The 15,578-nt window shown below is 40.8% G+C and overlaps 1 protein-coding gene and 1 long non-coding RNA gene across 4 annotated transcripts in view; both read left to right on the top strand.

The window, feature by feature from the left end:
* Window positions 1-6,082, top strand: part of gpr158a (G protein-coupled receptor 158a) — a 97,706-nt gene extending 91,624 nt beyond the window's left edge. The window contains exons 10-12 of one of the 3 annotated variants that reach the window (XM_026180082.1): window positions 1,341-1,487; window positions 1,578-1,661; window positions 2,137-6,082. In XM_026180082.1, the coding sequence (XP_026035867.1) occupies window positions 1,341-1,487; window positions 1,578-1,661; window positions 2,137-3,963 (2,058 nt within the window). In that variant the 3' untranslated portion in view covers window positions 3,964-6,082. Of the gene's footprint in view, window positions 1-1,340; window positions 1,662-2,136 lie in introns of all 3 variants that reach the window. The other 2 variants (XM_026180083.1, XM_026180081.1) reach the window with 2 other exon arrangements.
* Window positions 6,083-14,976: 8,894 nt separating this feature from the next.
* Window positions 14,977-15,361, top strand: LOC113028713 (uncharacterized). Its single transcript, XR_003273261.1, has 2 exons — window positions 14,977-15,100; window positions 15,179-15,361. It is a non-coding gene; the product is annotated as an uncharacterized LOC113028713 (long non-coding RNA).
* The last annotated feature ends 217 nt before the right edge of the window (window positions 15,362-15,578 follow it).

Here is a 15,578-nt window from a genome sequence, read left to right as displayed (position 1 = left end):
TAGTCTATGAGGTTGCCCTAAAAAAGTCGCTAGGGTGAAAAAGTATATTCACCAACCAGGTAGTGAGTAGTTACTGGAGGTTATTTTACTTTTTACTTTGTGTTGTAATAAAAACCTGCTTGTGATTGCTTTGGTCGCTAACAGATTGCCATAGATAAGTCAGTGTCTTGCATGCAAACTGTGGTCAATTTTGGCAAACTGCTAGCGACCAATGAAATCGCAAGGTTTTTGGTGCAGCAACCACTCGGCAACCAGCTGGGGTATATGCATTTTTCCAAAGGTTGCTATGGAGTCGCTGACTGGTCTCTTGACTTATGTGACTGGGGCCTAAAATAGTGTGTACTCATAGAACAAATCAGCAGTAAGCACTCTGAGTATCTGTTGGGCTTATTTACAGTTTTAGATGTCATGCTCCCTAGGTCAGTTAGCCTTAAAGTTCTTATTAATTCAAGTTTAAGCTCCAAAAAGTGTTGGGGGTGATTTATGTCTGAGGGATAGCAGCAAGAGTGACAGGGAAGGTTTACAAAACAGTAGTGAGAATGCTATGATGTATGTTTCATGGCATTGACATTGGCACTGACAAAAACAGGAGGCAGAGCTGGAGATGTTGAGACTTTCATTGGGACATAATTAGAAATGACTACATCAGACAGACAGCTCAAGTTGAGCAGTTTGGAGACAAAGTTAGAGGTTTGTGCAGAGGAGAAATAGTGGATTATTGGATGGTGAACATGGATCTGGCAGTCAGGAAATGCAGAGGGGTGATGTGATAGAGGAGGACACTAGAAATAGGGTCCACAATTCCCTGTGGACACCCCTAAGGGAAGGAAAGAAGAAGAAGAATCTGTGCAGCACTTAAGTTTCATTTAAATGTTCTACTGTATATGAGTAAATTGCCTTAACTTGGCCATTCAACTTGCCCCCACTGGCCCAGATTTAAAGCACTTCTCCATTGGCTTCACCTTTCATATGTAGCCTGTGCTTACATGCTGCTTTACTTGTAATTTAGCTCCTTTGGTATTCGATGCTGTCCAGGATTTAGGCATTTCCAATTTAAGATATTGTTATTATTGTTGTTTTTATTCTTACTTTTTATTTTATTAATTATCTTTCATGGTGGTCTTTATTTTCATCAGTAAAATATAATGTTTTATATTTGCTATATAGACACGTAAATACATAGTAATGCACTAAAGAACTGTTTCCATCTTCTTAAATAATGTTAGGTTAAGTAAGTAAGCTATATATGTATATTGTGATTTCTGCATTGTTTGCTTTTCCTTGCTTAAGAAATGTAATGGAAACAATCAGTGTTGACCAATTTTACCGCCCTCCATCAGTTCCTGTTTGCTGGCACCCACATGAGAGATGATATCGCGTCTGAGGCCTATGAGGACGAGTTGGACATGGGTCGCTCTGGATCGTACCTCAACAGCAGCATAACGTCAGCATGGAGCGAGCACAGCCTGGACCCTGAGGACATCAGGGTGAGGGGTGTTTCCACCAACTTTTACATTTCCATTGTGCACCTTTTGAATCCTCCAAAAATACTGAGCCATGGCAGTTTTTTATTGCAGACACCAGACGAAATGGGCCATCTCAATTCTATTAATGGCTGTGGCATAAGGTCTTGCGACAGCCTTTGGGAAAAACGTGCCAACGTGAGCAGAGATATCTGTTTGTCTGTTAGAGCTGAAGAAGTCTCTCTACCAAAATATTTGGGTACCTTAAGCCTATAATGTAGAAGAGGGGGTTTTATGGTGACATCCGGTGTTTGAGAGCATTCACTGTCACGGAGGGAAATGCAGATTAAAATCCAACTGATTCAGGATCTGAGCTTAGAGGCTGTTTCAGACCTAACACTAAAAGACACTCCGTTTTCTTATTTGATGCTGTCCTAAACTGTCCTGTCTTTGCTTTTTTTCAGCATGTGATACTCTGTAATGCATTATTTAAAAACTGTTTGTAGTCATGTGTCATTAGGTAGTACTGCATGCTTTCTGTGCAGCAGATTGTGTGCTTTTCTGTAGCAGTGTTTGAGCGCGACCTTTGTTTGTTTGTTTTCTTTATTTAGCCAGGTTAATGTCTTTAAAAAAAGACTTATAACTTTGTATCTGTCTTATCATTGATGTGTAGGAAGAGCTGAAGAAACTGTACTCCCAGTTGGAGATTTACAAAAGGAAGAAGATGCTAGCAAACAACCCTCATCTCCAGAAAAAGCGAAGCTCTAAGAAAGGGTTAGGTCGCTCGCTGATGAGGCGCATCACAGAGATTCCCGAGTCTGTGCATCGCCAGTGCAGCCGTGAAGAGAAGGAGGCGGGAGAGCATGGCAGCAATCGTAACAGCATCTCCATGCTGAAGAAAACCCCCTTGGATACGACTCACCCAGCAAAACCAGCGAAGGAAGAGACACTGAAGAACAAGGTGTTCTCCCTGAAGAAGTCACACAGTAGCTATGATCACGTCCGGGACCAGAATGAGGACTCCAGCAGCACTGTAAATGATAAGATTGATGAGAACACAGCTGAAGGGTCCCTCCTGGATACACTTATGGGCAAGAAGCTGGTCAAGAAGACATCCAGTGAGAACATAAACGCCCCCAGTGAATCTACAGAATCAGTTCCCTTGGTATGCAAGTCAGCAAGCGCCCATAATCTCTCTGCAGACAAGAAACCAATTCATCCTAGAGCCTCCATGCTGCAGAAGTCCCTCAGTGTCATTGCTAGTGCCAAAGAGAAGACTTTGGGCTTGACTGGAAAGACCCAGGGTACAGAGGAAAGCAATAAGAAGAGTCAGCCAAAGAGCAAAGACACAAAGGCAAATGTAGAGCCAGAAAATGAATGCCAACCCAAGATGATTATCAGCCAGTCAGTCGAGTACAAACAAAGCACCACAAAAGGCATAATCATGAAACAGCCAGTTAGTGGCAGCCAACCGACAATCTGCTCCGACCCCATTAAGGGAAAAGACCTCTATGATCTCTCAGAAGTATGCCCCTGGGAGGTGGAAGATCTCCCAACTCCATCTGAAAATAAGGTTCAAAAGCATGTATCTATTGCACCAAAGGAAACCACAACTGTTCATGGAGGTAGCACGAAAGGAGCCAAGTCTCAGAAGCAGAAAGGTTCTGATCATTCTCCATCCAGTGGCAGGCACCCAAAGGAGATTCAGAGGTCATCGGCTATTCGAGCAGAGGTGTGCCCATGGGAAGACAGAGGTGAGATTCAAGCCAGTCAAGCGGAACCATCGAAGCAATCGATGTCTCAGTCTAAAGCCCAGCAGCCTCCCTCTTCAGTTGAAAGCTCCAGAACACATCGGGCAGATGTTTGTCCCTGGGACTTCGAAGAGCTGAAAAAACCAACAGAGTCAGCTCACTCACCAGACGTGACAAAGCAGAAAAAGGGAACCTCTCCAATGGATGTGAGAGATCCACCTAAAGGATCACTCCAGCCACTAATATCAAAAGTCGACGTCTGTCCATGGGAATTCGACAACAGTGCAGCTGCTCCAAATTCAGAGAGGATACCCAGCCCCTCACAAGCACCCAAAACCAAGGAGTCCCCTTCTAAAAAGAAAGGGCCCCCTTTCACAAGAACAGTTGACCAAGAAAAATCAAAAGACACTGATGATGAGAAAAGCAGAACAAAGGTGAAGGACAAGAGTAAATCTTCAGAGAAACATGTCGGCCAGCAAAAAATGGCCGAGGTCTGCCCGTGGGATGTAGAGAGTCACCAGGAAATGCTGCTGGTAGAAAAAAGGAAAAGCGCTAATGTTGGAGCAGCCAAAGAAAAGCAGGCGGAAGTCTGTCCGTGGGATTTTGAGGAAAAAACGGATACAGACAAAAGTTCTTCTGCAGTGAAACAGAGCAAACCAACTCCTAAAGGGGGGCCTGTAGGTGCTGCTAAAAAGGCAGATGTTTGTCCCTGGGACTTTGAGGATAGTACGTCGAGCAAGAAAGCATGACACTCAACCTTAATGGACCACTGATATATTATAATTATTGATGTATACTTTTTTTCCACTTTGAAATCGTTAAATATCACCTTTTACTATTAGTACGGTGACTTGGAAGCAAAGTTGATCCACAAGTTGCCTTCCTTTCCAAGGTTTTGTTCCTGTTTTATCTATTTTGGAAAAAAGTGAAATCTACAAAAAAAAAAAAGTCATGATGAGCATTCCAGATTATTACAGGGCACTCCTGAAGAGAAATTGTAGACTAATTATGCAACTTTTAATTCAGTCTTTTCACTTCATAAGCAATGTTAAACATCCATGTTCACCATGTCAGCTGTTCTTACTTTTTTTTTGCTATGATTAGTTCTTGGACGAGACTGTAGAGACAAATATTGATGTGTATAAACAAGAAAGTATAAAATTAAGGTTGAATTGCATAACAGGGAAAGTGAAAGCCAAAGAACAAGTGAACAGTTGCAAAGAGGGATGCAGGTCTCAAAGCTCTAAAGTTAATTTATTAGTTTTTGTCCTTGGCGTAGGAAAGAAATCAGTCTATAGCACTTTAGCCAATTTCACAAATTAAGAACTGAGGACAGGTTATGTCCAACTTGTACATTTTGTCTTCTTATTTTCAACCACATGGCATGATATCACACACGATATAACACACTGACCAAACTCAGACATGTTTTGTTTGTTTGTTTTTTGTTTAGATCTATTTAATTGTAGTTCTCAGCAGATTAAAATGCTTCCAAGTCTGCGGAGATGTACTGTATGTGCCTATCTAACTAGCATTGTCTTGTATCAGTCTGAAGAGAAGCGAGTGTCTTCTTCTTCAGCATTTTGTGATGGTGAATTATATAAACAGCATGCACAGCCAGGTATCGAGAGTAGATGAAGCCTACCGGTTTGTCTACTAAAACAGTTAATGTGTTGGCAAATCTATAATGTTGTTTTCAGTTCACTTTTTTGAGACCCTGTTTTATAGTTTCAAAAGCTAAAGGGTGATATTTGAGAGCAGCGTTAACGTGAATGTGTCAGATATGTTCACATATGTCAAAAGTAGTGAAGGAAAAGTTATTTGCACCAGCTTTGTGTATGAATCCAGCTTGGATCTTCGTCTTGCACCAAATGTGAGTAAGTGTGTGCCTGAGGATGCAATATTTAAAGGACAAATGAGATGCAGAAAAATTTGCAGAAGATCTGTTCTTGCCTTTGTGTTTACCATCCTACTGCCTCAACGTAAAAAAAAGGAAAGCAACTTCTCTTACACAATAACAGAAGCATTCTGGGTAATTAAAACTTGGGTTCTGTCTAGTAGTTGTGGCCACTAAAATTTGCCAGATAGTCCCACAGGTTTTTAAGGAGACTTCTGGCTTAGCTAAAACTGTCTGGAAGTTATTACTTAGTCTGGATAATCATCCATCAAAATTAAACAAATTAACATGCTATGCATCTGTAGATTATAGTCTAATGTAATGGCCTAAAAGCAAAAGACACCCTGTTTGAAAATGAAGGAGACACTAATCGCTTTTGGGTCATGTCAGCAAGGGCAGTTAGCATAAATATCGAAAATGTGGAGATCCATGCTGTAGCAACAGAAAGTAACCTTTAGTTAAAGAAATGAGCTGCCTGAAATGCTGCTGTGCCTCTGGGACCTCGTTTTTCATAGACATAGCTACTTTTTCTGGATCTTACAGCGATAGATGACTTTGTTAGCTACACTTGTGTGCTACACTGCACTTGAGCCCACTATGTTTAAGTCAGTCAATCCCTTGAGAATATTGAAAATGCCCAACTTTACAGTGTGCGAGTGATCTGACAAATATTATAGATTATGATGCATTTCAATGTACTAAGAGTCTATGCAAGAGGTCTGTACAACAGTTGTAATGAGTGTGAGTGCTGGTATGTTTTTGTTTACACTCAACTGTTCACTGTTCATTAGCGCAAATCTTGACTTAGTCAGTCACATGGTCATGGTCAAAAAGACCTGCTAATAGGGAAGTTTAGAATGGGAAAAATCTGTGATTTAAGTGACTGAACGTAGTATGATTGTGGTTGTCAGATGAGCTGGGATGAATATTTCAGAAACTGCTGATTTGTTTATATTTTCTCACATTCCCACTCTAGAGTTTACAGAGAATGGTCCAAAAACAGAGAAAAATATCCGGTGAATGGCAGTTCTCTGGGCAAAAATGACATTTTTGATGTGAGAAGTCGGAGGAGAATGGCCAAACTACTTGGAATTGATAGGAAAGAAAGAAAAATACTTATAACCACTTGTTACAAGCAACGTATGCAGAAGAGCATCTCTTAACCTTGAAGCCGATGACCTATAGCTGGAGAAGCCTGTCCTAGATGCTATTTCTGTCAGCTAAGAACAAGAAACTGAGCCTATTTCACATTGACTCACCAGAACTGGACAATAGAAGACTGGAAAAATATTCCCTCTGGTCTAAGAAGCCTCAATTTCTGCTCCAACATTTGCATGGTAGAGTTAGAAGCTGGAGTTAACAACACAAAAGCATGGTTCAACTCTGTATCAGTGGTTCAGGGTGATGCTGGTGGTGTTGTAATAGCTTGGGGGATGTAGGCCTCTAATACAAATTCATCACCGTTTAAATGCCACAGCCTACCCCAGTATTGTTGCTGATCCTTTTATGATCACAGCGTACCCATTGTCCGATAGCTGCTCCCCGTAGGCTAACGCAAACCTCAAATCATCTCAAATGGTTTCTTGAACATTACGTTAAGTTCACTGTACTCAAATGGCCTCCACCAAACCTTAATCCAATAGCGCACCTTCCAGTGGTGAGATTCACATTATGGATCTACAGCAACTGTGTGATCATGCCACTATGAACCAAAGTCTCTGAAGAATATTTCCAGGACTTTGCTCACTAGTACCAGGTTGGGTTAGTTAAGGTAAGTTGATGACTTATACCTTCATCCTCACTTCCACATGTGGTTCTTTCTGGCTCCAAAAAATAGAAGAAATCCCAACAGCAGCCGAAATGCCAAACTCAACTCTTCATCAGTGATGTCATGTTGTTCACATCCATCTTTTATTTACTTATATAGTGTTTCAAAGTTTATGGTCTAGTGCAGATTAAGCATCAAGTCTGATATCTGCAATGTAGGAAACTCTGGACACAGACAGGGATGAATGAAGGTTCATCAAGTATGATCCTATCTAAATGATAGAAACAGTGGCCATAACTTCCAAAATAAAATCCAAGTTTTTATTAACTGGATAAAGGAACTGTCATTGAATGATGTGAAATACTGACAATAGTGTGACCTTTTATATTTAAAGGTTAAGCACTGCTGCAGTTTTTCTTTGCATCTCCATATTAGGCGTCATTTCAACTTAAATACAAATCAGACTGAACCCCCATTTGTTTATCAACCTAATAAGTTCATAATTAAACTTAGCATGGTAGTTATCAAATAATAATCTGACTAAATCTTTTAAAGGTTTTGAGATGTGCCGTGTTTTGTATCAAAATGTCTAAATAGTCACCATAAACTATCAAAGTGAAAAAAATACCCGCGTTTATATTTGCAGTTGTGTGTCAGTAAAGCATCCACAGTGCATTGTGGTATCTTGTGAGAATTACTGATTGTAATTGTCTGTCTTCATGTCAATTTCCTCAGAACCCATTAGGGGTTGGTAATGACTATGATTCAGGCCAGTACCCATCGGTGAGTTTTCTTGAATTACTAAATTTCTTTGGCACAACTCAAATGAAAACAATCCAGCAACTGATATCATTTTCTGAGAATTACCTCCACCTCCAGCCTGTGGGAGGTGTCAGAGAGCACTGATTGATTGCAATCCTTTGATGGATCCTTGTGATCTTTATGAACCAGATGTTAAGCGTCATCTATCATCTGAGTCAGGATTTTATTGCATGAGTACAGCGACATTTGAAAAGCCCCTTCTTTATTTAAACCTAACTTTGGAGTCACTGCCATTTTCACTGAACTCGGGAGAAGAATAACCTGCTGCCTCTTTTACTGTCACTGTAGGAAAGTTATTTCAAAATGGAAAGATGTGTTTGTTTTCATATTTCAAAGTGAAATGGAGCGAATAGAGGCTCCATGATTTTGGTTGAATTTAATCCCAAAAAGAAAAAGAACCAAAAACAAGCAATATGTTAGCATTTTTAACAACAGAAGGAATTTTTATGGTGTCATTTATGTTGATTTTAAAACTAAACCCCAAAAAATGACAGTGCAACATCCCAGCACTAAATGAAGTCACTGTTTTATGTAACTTTGAGTCTACTTTTTTAATTTACAATAGCGTGCTTGCTGCAGGAATTCTCAGTTCTGCCAGTCCATAGCTGTATGCGTATTAAACAGTGTGATACATAACCAAGTGTTTGTTACTGTCCGTCTCTCTGGAATTCATCAATGAGTCTGTGAGTATTTGAACCTCAGCCATTTACTCGGGTGTGAAAATCCAAGATCATTGTTCTTGTACCACGCCGTGTCCCGTAGCTTCTTTGTCCTCCAATTGGGTCGTCTCTACCATGGTGCATTTTTGTTGGTTAGCTGCTTTCATTTAAACCTGACTTCTATTTCTTGTGACCAAACAAAGTCACACAAAGGCAAATACAACTACTACTATCGCTACTACTACTACTACTCAACGCTGTAACGTCGTAAATCTTGCTCTTGTGGCTTCTGCATGAATTCAAGAAATTAGTAGGACCGATGTTTCACTGCCCTTGATAGAACAAAAAAAAAAAGAAAGAAAAGAAAAAATTGATCTTTTATGGACTGTTACAAGTTGTATAGTGAGTGATACTGTCTCTAACCCACTGTATTGTGCTTGTTATAACTATTGCTCTATGACAAGCTTATAGCATCAATATATGGGAATATTTGGTAGATTTATATTGTGTTATATTGTGATAGCATGTACATAAAAGATACCTCCTCTGCAATAAATATTTATATGAAAATTAACTGTGCGTTCTCCTCTGTTTCCACTACAATGCTTCAGATCCTACAGGAAGACAGTCCCGTGATGCATTTCTGCTTATAATCATGCCTGTCTCAGATTGATTTGCTTATTCTTTGTGCAGACATACAGTTGGAGAAAGTCCAGCATTTAACGACCTTGTGCATCATAACCACTTTAGAGTATGTGCTTCTTGGCGACTGCCCTGAAATGCTTTTATGGCTCATTGTGGTCTTTTTGGATGAAGATCAATGGACATTCTCTACACGAAGCAGGACACAGAAGATTATATCAAATGCTGACTCCAGACCCCTGAAGAAAAACTGAGTGCTGTTATTTTCCTATTCTGAGATAATTATCCGCCAAGGTGAAATTATTTCATACCCAAGCCAAAGGGAAAACCTGCTCTGTTAATACTGTTTAAAGTAGTGCTGTCAATAGATTTAAAAAAATTAACTAACTAATCTCACAATTTTCTGTTATTAATTGCGATTAATCTCAATTACTTTATTAATAGCCTGGCTCCAATTACATTTTTTTATTCTTTATATTTTAAGTAATTATCGTTGTTCACCGAAGTCCAGTGGTCTCCGGTGAGAGCGACATTCCTTACTTGCACAAGCTTGCTGGACTGCTGAGCCCTCTGGTCCCCATACAAAGTGTGCAGTCTCGACACAATGGTTCCTCTCGAGGGCAGATTGTAACACTCATCTCCTGATGCAGCACGAATGACTTCTCTCAGTCCATCATCTTCTACTATGTTAACTGGTCGGCAGTTTTTAGCTATCCAAACAACCAAGGAATTGGTTACCTTTTCTCTCACATTTTTTGTTATTCGTCCACAAGCACCATACTCCTGAAGCGTAGACTGGCGAGGTCCCGTAGAGGTGGATTCAGTTGGGTGTTTTGCTCTCAGGTGATACGCCAGTGATGAACTGCTTCTGTGGTACTTGAATTCAGCGTTGCAAATTGTGCATCTTACTCTCGTTTTGTCCAACAAGCCATCAGGCAACTTCTTAAAGAGAAACTTTCCACCCAAAAGTCCGCCCTCGTCCATGCTTGCGTGTGTTAGCTAGTGTTAGCTAGATAGTAGCATGGTGTCACTTCTTCTTCTTCTAATCATTTCTGTCAGGCCAAACGCCAGCATAGCACACTGTTGCCCCCTCCTCCAGAGGTGCTCATGAATTTAAAGGTCTTAGATTACAGGAAATTAATAAAAAAAACAAAATCAGCGTTAAATTTTTTTAATGCATTAAACATTTCGCGTTGATCTTAACAATTAACACGATAATTTTGACAGCACTAGTTTAAAGCAACATAAAATCATAGCATTCAATGAAATATCAAGTGTGTATATGCACATGCACATGCAAATACAGTATATAAGGCTAAACAGATTATGTACAATTGTAATGAGTCTTCAGGAATGGTTCTTGGATGTCCTCTGCCTTCTGTTCTGTTCTCTGTCAAGATGATCCTATACTGCTTTAATTTTGAGGTCTGGCCTCTGGGGAGGTCAGTCAATGACTAATAGTGTTCTATTGTCTGTTTTTTCCACCAAGGTCTGCTTTTACTGCAATGGCAGTGTGTTTGGGATCATTGTCTTGCAGGAAAATGAAGCCATTGCAGTTAAATGCTTTCCAGATGATATTACATGGGGAATCAAAAAATTTGGCAGTGCTTTGGTGTGTTTAAAATTCAGTTTTGACAAAATCCCCCAACACCACTTATTAAAATACAGCCCCAAACCAGGACAGAGTCTCCACCATGTTTTATAGGATGTACACACTCATGGTTACCGATGATACGTCTCTCCTGACTTCCTTTGTGCACACTGACAATGATCTGAACCGAAAATCTCACAATAAGATCCATAACAACATAATATTTTCAGTCCAGTTCTTTTGTAATTTTATATATCTCGAGCTTTTCTTCCTTAAGAATGGCTTCTTAACTCTTGGGCCAACCTACTACTGAGACTATTTCTGATGAGTCTTCAGTAAACAGCAGATGGATCAGCTGAAAGGCCAGATGCAACAATCAGGCCCTTTGAGGTCTTTAGTGGATTTCTTAAGGACATGACTTTCTGATACTTTCAGATCTGCTGTAGATATTTTTTAGGCCTCCCACTTCTTCTTTTGTCCTAAACTAAACTGTCCAATTTACTTATTTATTTATTTATTTTACAGTTTTTAGGGATATGCTGTGCACCATGCAAAAATGCACAAGGTTTTCAGCTAGTAACTCTTTATCACCTCGTGCAAAAATACTGCCTTTCCAGTTGTGTTATCTTAGGCATTTTTCATAGATTCAACTGAAGAAATGGGACTAAATCATGTGTCTTTGTGACAGGCTGCTGGTAACAAAGTGCCTTAAGATACCATTAAAAGTTATTTGCTAAGTTGACTGTTATGTGTAGACACGACACAGGTTCATCTCTTTAGTTCGGTGCATTTATTATGCTTGAATGATTCATAGGTCAAGGTTAAGTGGCTTAGTAAACAAAACAAAAATCCTCTGAAATGATCCGTTGCAAGCACTGGACTAAAAGTGAGAGAAAGCCAATGTGCATAGAAACTTTTATGTTCACAAAGGATGGAGAACTCTGGCTGTATGGAAGCAAAATATAGAAGAAATGAGGGCTGACTTTAGACTACAACAGTTTTGAACATCCCATAAGACGAGATGCAGTCAGATATCAGTGCAAAAGGCTAAGCATTGACTGCTCTTTAAAGAGCATTTGCAGAGCCTTTCTAATAAATACAAGATCAATACAGGCTGCTACAGGGAACTAAAATTGAGAAACATTAGAGCAGAAAAGAACTAATTATGATAAATAACCTGTGATGTGCTGATACTGGATAAATGGAACTTGATGCTCCATTTAATATTAATTATGGTTAGAAAGCAGTTTGAGTCATCCGAGGATAACATAAAAAATATTGAATGCACATGTTGAGATAATGAGCTTTTCTGTACCTAGATTCTTTTTTTAACACTTCTACCTACAGTGTTATTATATTTTTTTCATCGTGGTTTCAGGTACTCATATTTTCTTTCTTTCCTGTTTGTTTATTCTTATTGTTAGCAACAGTAGAAAGCTATTGTCAGGGGCTGAGTGTGTGACCCAGCATTTTGAGTTTATTTTGTATTTTTGATTCCTCGTGTCTCATTGGAATTATATTAAGTTGTGATAACAGGTTCTTGTGTTATTATTAGTTAGAGTTTAGTTGAGTTTTAGTCTAGGTTATGTTGCACCTATGTCTCTGTGTTTGTGAGTCTTTTCCTGTTGCCTGTGTTAGTCTGTCATGTATTTCTTGTCTTTGTGTTTCATGTTGTCAAGCTTGTGTTATCATGTCTACGTCTCTCCATGTTTCCTGTTTTATTTTGAAACTCTTGCATTCAAGGTGTTTTGTTTTACTTCCCGGGTGGCGTCATGTTCATTTGTGTCAGCTGTGTCTCCCTAGGTGTTTCCATTTCCCTCATTACCCTCTCTCCTGACTTCTTCCTGAATCAGAATCAGAAATACTTTATTTATCCCCAAGGGGCAATTAACATATAACAGTGACTAAAAGTGAATAAAGTGTCGGTAGTATAAAAAGAGTCTAGAGTAGTTTATGTTTCTGGTGTGGGAGATGGTCTTATCGGCTGGAGTTAAAAAGCAGAGTGGCTTTGGGGACAAAGGTGGCTCTCCTCCTCTCAGTCCTGCAGGAAATGCAGCGGAGGAGTCGCCCAGAGGGGAGCCATTGAAATGGTCATTGATGATTTTGGCTACCTGTCTTTGGGCTCTGACAGGCAGGCCAATGATTTTAGAGCACACTGATGCAGTGTGCTGCAGTCTGTTCCTGTTCTGAACGCTGAGGGAGTGGAGCCAGCAGGTGATGGAGAAGGTCATGATGCTTTCCAGGAAGGCATAGTAAAAAGTCGTCTTGATGGGTGTGCTGACTCCAAAGGAGTTGAGTTTCCTAAGGAGGTATAGCCATTGGTGGCACCTCCTGAGAATCTCCTCTGTGTTGGCAGAGAATTTCAGGAGGTTGTGAAAGATGGTTCCCAGGTATTTGTACTCCTCAACTACCTCCACTGGCTTCCCGTGGATGGTGGTGGTGACTGAAGCAGCCAGATCCCTCTGCCTACTGGAGAAGGTCACCACCATCTCTTTGGTTTTGCTCACGTTCAGTTCAAGTTTGGAGCTGTCACACCACTCTACAAACTCCTGCAGAGCGGGCCCATGGTGTTGTGAGGGGCCTGACAGCAGTGACAGGAGAACTGTGTTGTGAGCATATTGAACCAGCTGACAGTTGGGCTGTGTGGATCTGCAGTCATCAGTGGAGAGGATGAAAAGCAGGGGGGAGAGCCCACAGCCCTGGGGGGAGCCAGTGGAGATGGAACGGAGACCAGAAAGAGAGTTGTTCACCCGAACTTTCTGAGTCCTGTTGGTCAAAAAGTCCAATATCCACAGTATTAGCTGATCATTCCGGTGAAATTGGGTGGAAAGCTTAGTGGCCAGGATATGAGGCTGCAGAGTGTTGAACGCTGATGAGAAATCAGCAAACAGAAGTCTGTCGGAGGAGTCAGGGAGCTCCAGATGTTTGTGGATGGGGTCCAAGATGAAGATTTTTGCATCATCGACACCTCTGTGTGCACGGTAAGCAAACTGGAATGGGTCCATCAGGGGGTCAGTTGTTCTTACAATGTGCTGTTTTATGATCTTCTCCATGGCCTTCATCACCAGGGAGGTGAGGGCCACAGGACGAAGATCATTCAGAGACTTTGGGTTGTTTCTTTTGGAGATGGGGATGACTGTCGAGTGTTTCCACAGCTGGGGGACGGTGTGATTGTCAATTGAGTGTTGAAATAGAGTCCGGAACACACTTCCTAGTTGCCCTGCACAGTGCCTCAGAACAGCATGAACCAATTCAATTCTCACATTTGGATTTGTCCCTCTATAGGACCTGTTGCCACTTATTTTCAGTTTCCTCAAATATTTTAAGGACACGAGTTTTAAAGCTAATAGTTCTTTGGGAATCACATTGCTGATGTTATTGCAACAATACTATTTAATGCCTGCCAAACTGTTACCTTTGGCATTTTTCATAGACTCTGTTACTAGCAGCTTGTCACAAGAAGATTATAATGTATTATTTTTTTTATAATTTCTTTAACAAAGCATCTGAAAACATAACTTAAAACTGGTTCTTTGCTAAGTTGTCTGTTATGTATAGACAGTGAACAGCACATGAATCACAGCCTTTCGTGGCAGGGGCATGCGTGTAGAGATGGACGGCGGCTGAGAGGAGGCGAGACGGGAGATGAGCGGAAGATGATGGCTTGGCACAAGCCAAAGTATACTCTGCTGCTGACTCATCCATCTTTCAGACGCAGGAACAGCTGAGGGAGGGTCGGAGGGAGGGTGGGGGTGGTGGGTAGTGGGAGGGGGAAAGACACTGAGGACATATCGTGTCTTGTGGTGCACTCATGACTCACAAAGAGGGGGGTGCATGCGTGGGGGGAGAGCAATGTGGGAGATGCGTGTGGAAACACAAAATGTGTACAACATAATTACAGCTGCAAGCATCTGGTTTTTCTCTACTGTAGCTCATGACCACAGAAGGACGTCATTTTGGATTAACCTCCTAAGACCCAAACTCTTCCACGGCATGCATTTTTCATTTCTCTTTGATATTTGGGCATATTGGGGCCCGATAAATGTAAAAACAAAGAATTACCAGATATTTTTTTTTACCTTATTTTTGATTTTATGAAAAATAAGAGGCACATATGAGGATATTCGTTTAATATTTTGATAGTATAATGTCCTCGTAAATGGATATCAGGCAAAATTGAGCAAAATTGAGTATTTTGGTCTAAATAACCCAAAATGTGATGTCCACATATGTGGACACCAGGTCCTAGGAGGTTAATTTAAAACTTTTATATATTCTGAAATCTAAAAAAATGTATGTCATGGTCCCTGTGCCTGCCCAGCCGGCCTCACAAGGCTACACTTGTGTTTTTGCTTTTTCTCTCTCTCCCCTACCTCTCTGCCTGAGCGGAGCTCACAGCTGGCTCCCACCCTTGGCTCACACAGCTGTTGGCGATCAGCTGATTACCGATCTACTATTTGAGGCTGGGTCACAGATCCTCTCATCGCTGGATGATTGAGCTACTGACGTTAGTCTTTCTTTTGGTCTTATACCTTTATGCCCTACCTTCGTGATTTGTGAGTGATTTCTCCCTTCCCTATTCCAGTTTATCTTCCCGGACCTGTGACCTCCCCGCGGTACGGACGTGTGTGAGTCGGATGTGAGGACGTGAGCGAGCGTGAGAGAGAAAGAGAGAGCCTTCCCCTAATCCCCTGGAACCCTGGACTTTTCCCATCACTGTATATAGTATTGCACTGGTGTGTAAATAAATCGTGTTCTGATACGTCAACCTGCTCTGCGCTTGAGTCCCTGCTTTCAGTTTGTGACAATGTAAGTCCAGTTAAGAGTTTGTCGACTTTAAACCTGTCTAAGCTCAAACCAGACTTGGAGCTTGACTTTGTGATCATTATTCCTGTATAAAATCACACAAACTGTTACCTATTAAAAAGTTTGAAACGACACTGAACTTCATGTAGTACAGACACAATTTAAGAGGAGAGTTTGAC

The sequence above is a fragment of the Astatotilapia calliptera genome, chromosome 9, assembly GCF_900246225.1.
Source record: "Astatotilapia calliptera chromosome 9, fAstCal1.2, whole genome shotgun sequence".
Lineage (NCBI taxonomy): Eukaryota > Metazoa > Chordata > Actinopteri > Cichliformes > Cichlidae > Astatotilapia > Astatotilapia calliptera.
This window is presented reverse-complemented; position numbering and strand designations above follow the sequence as displayed.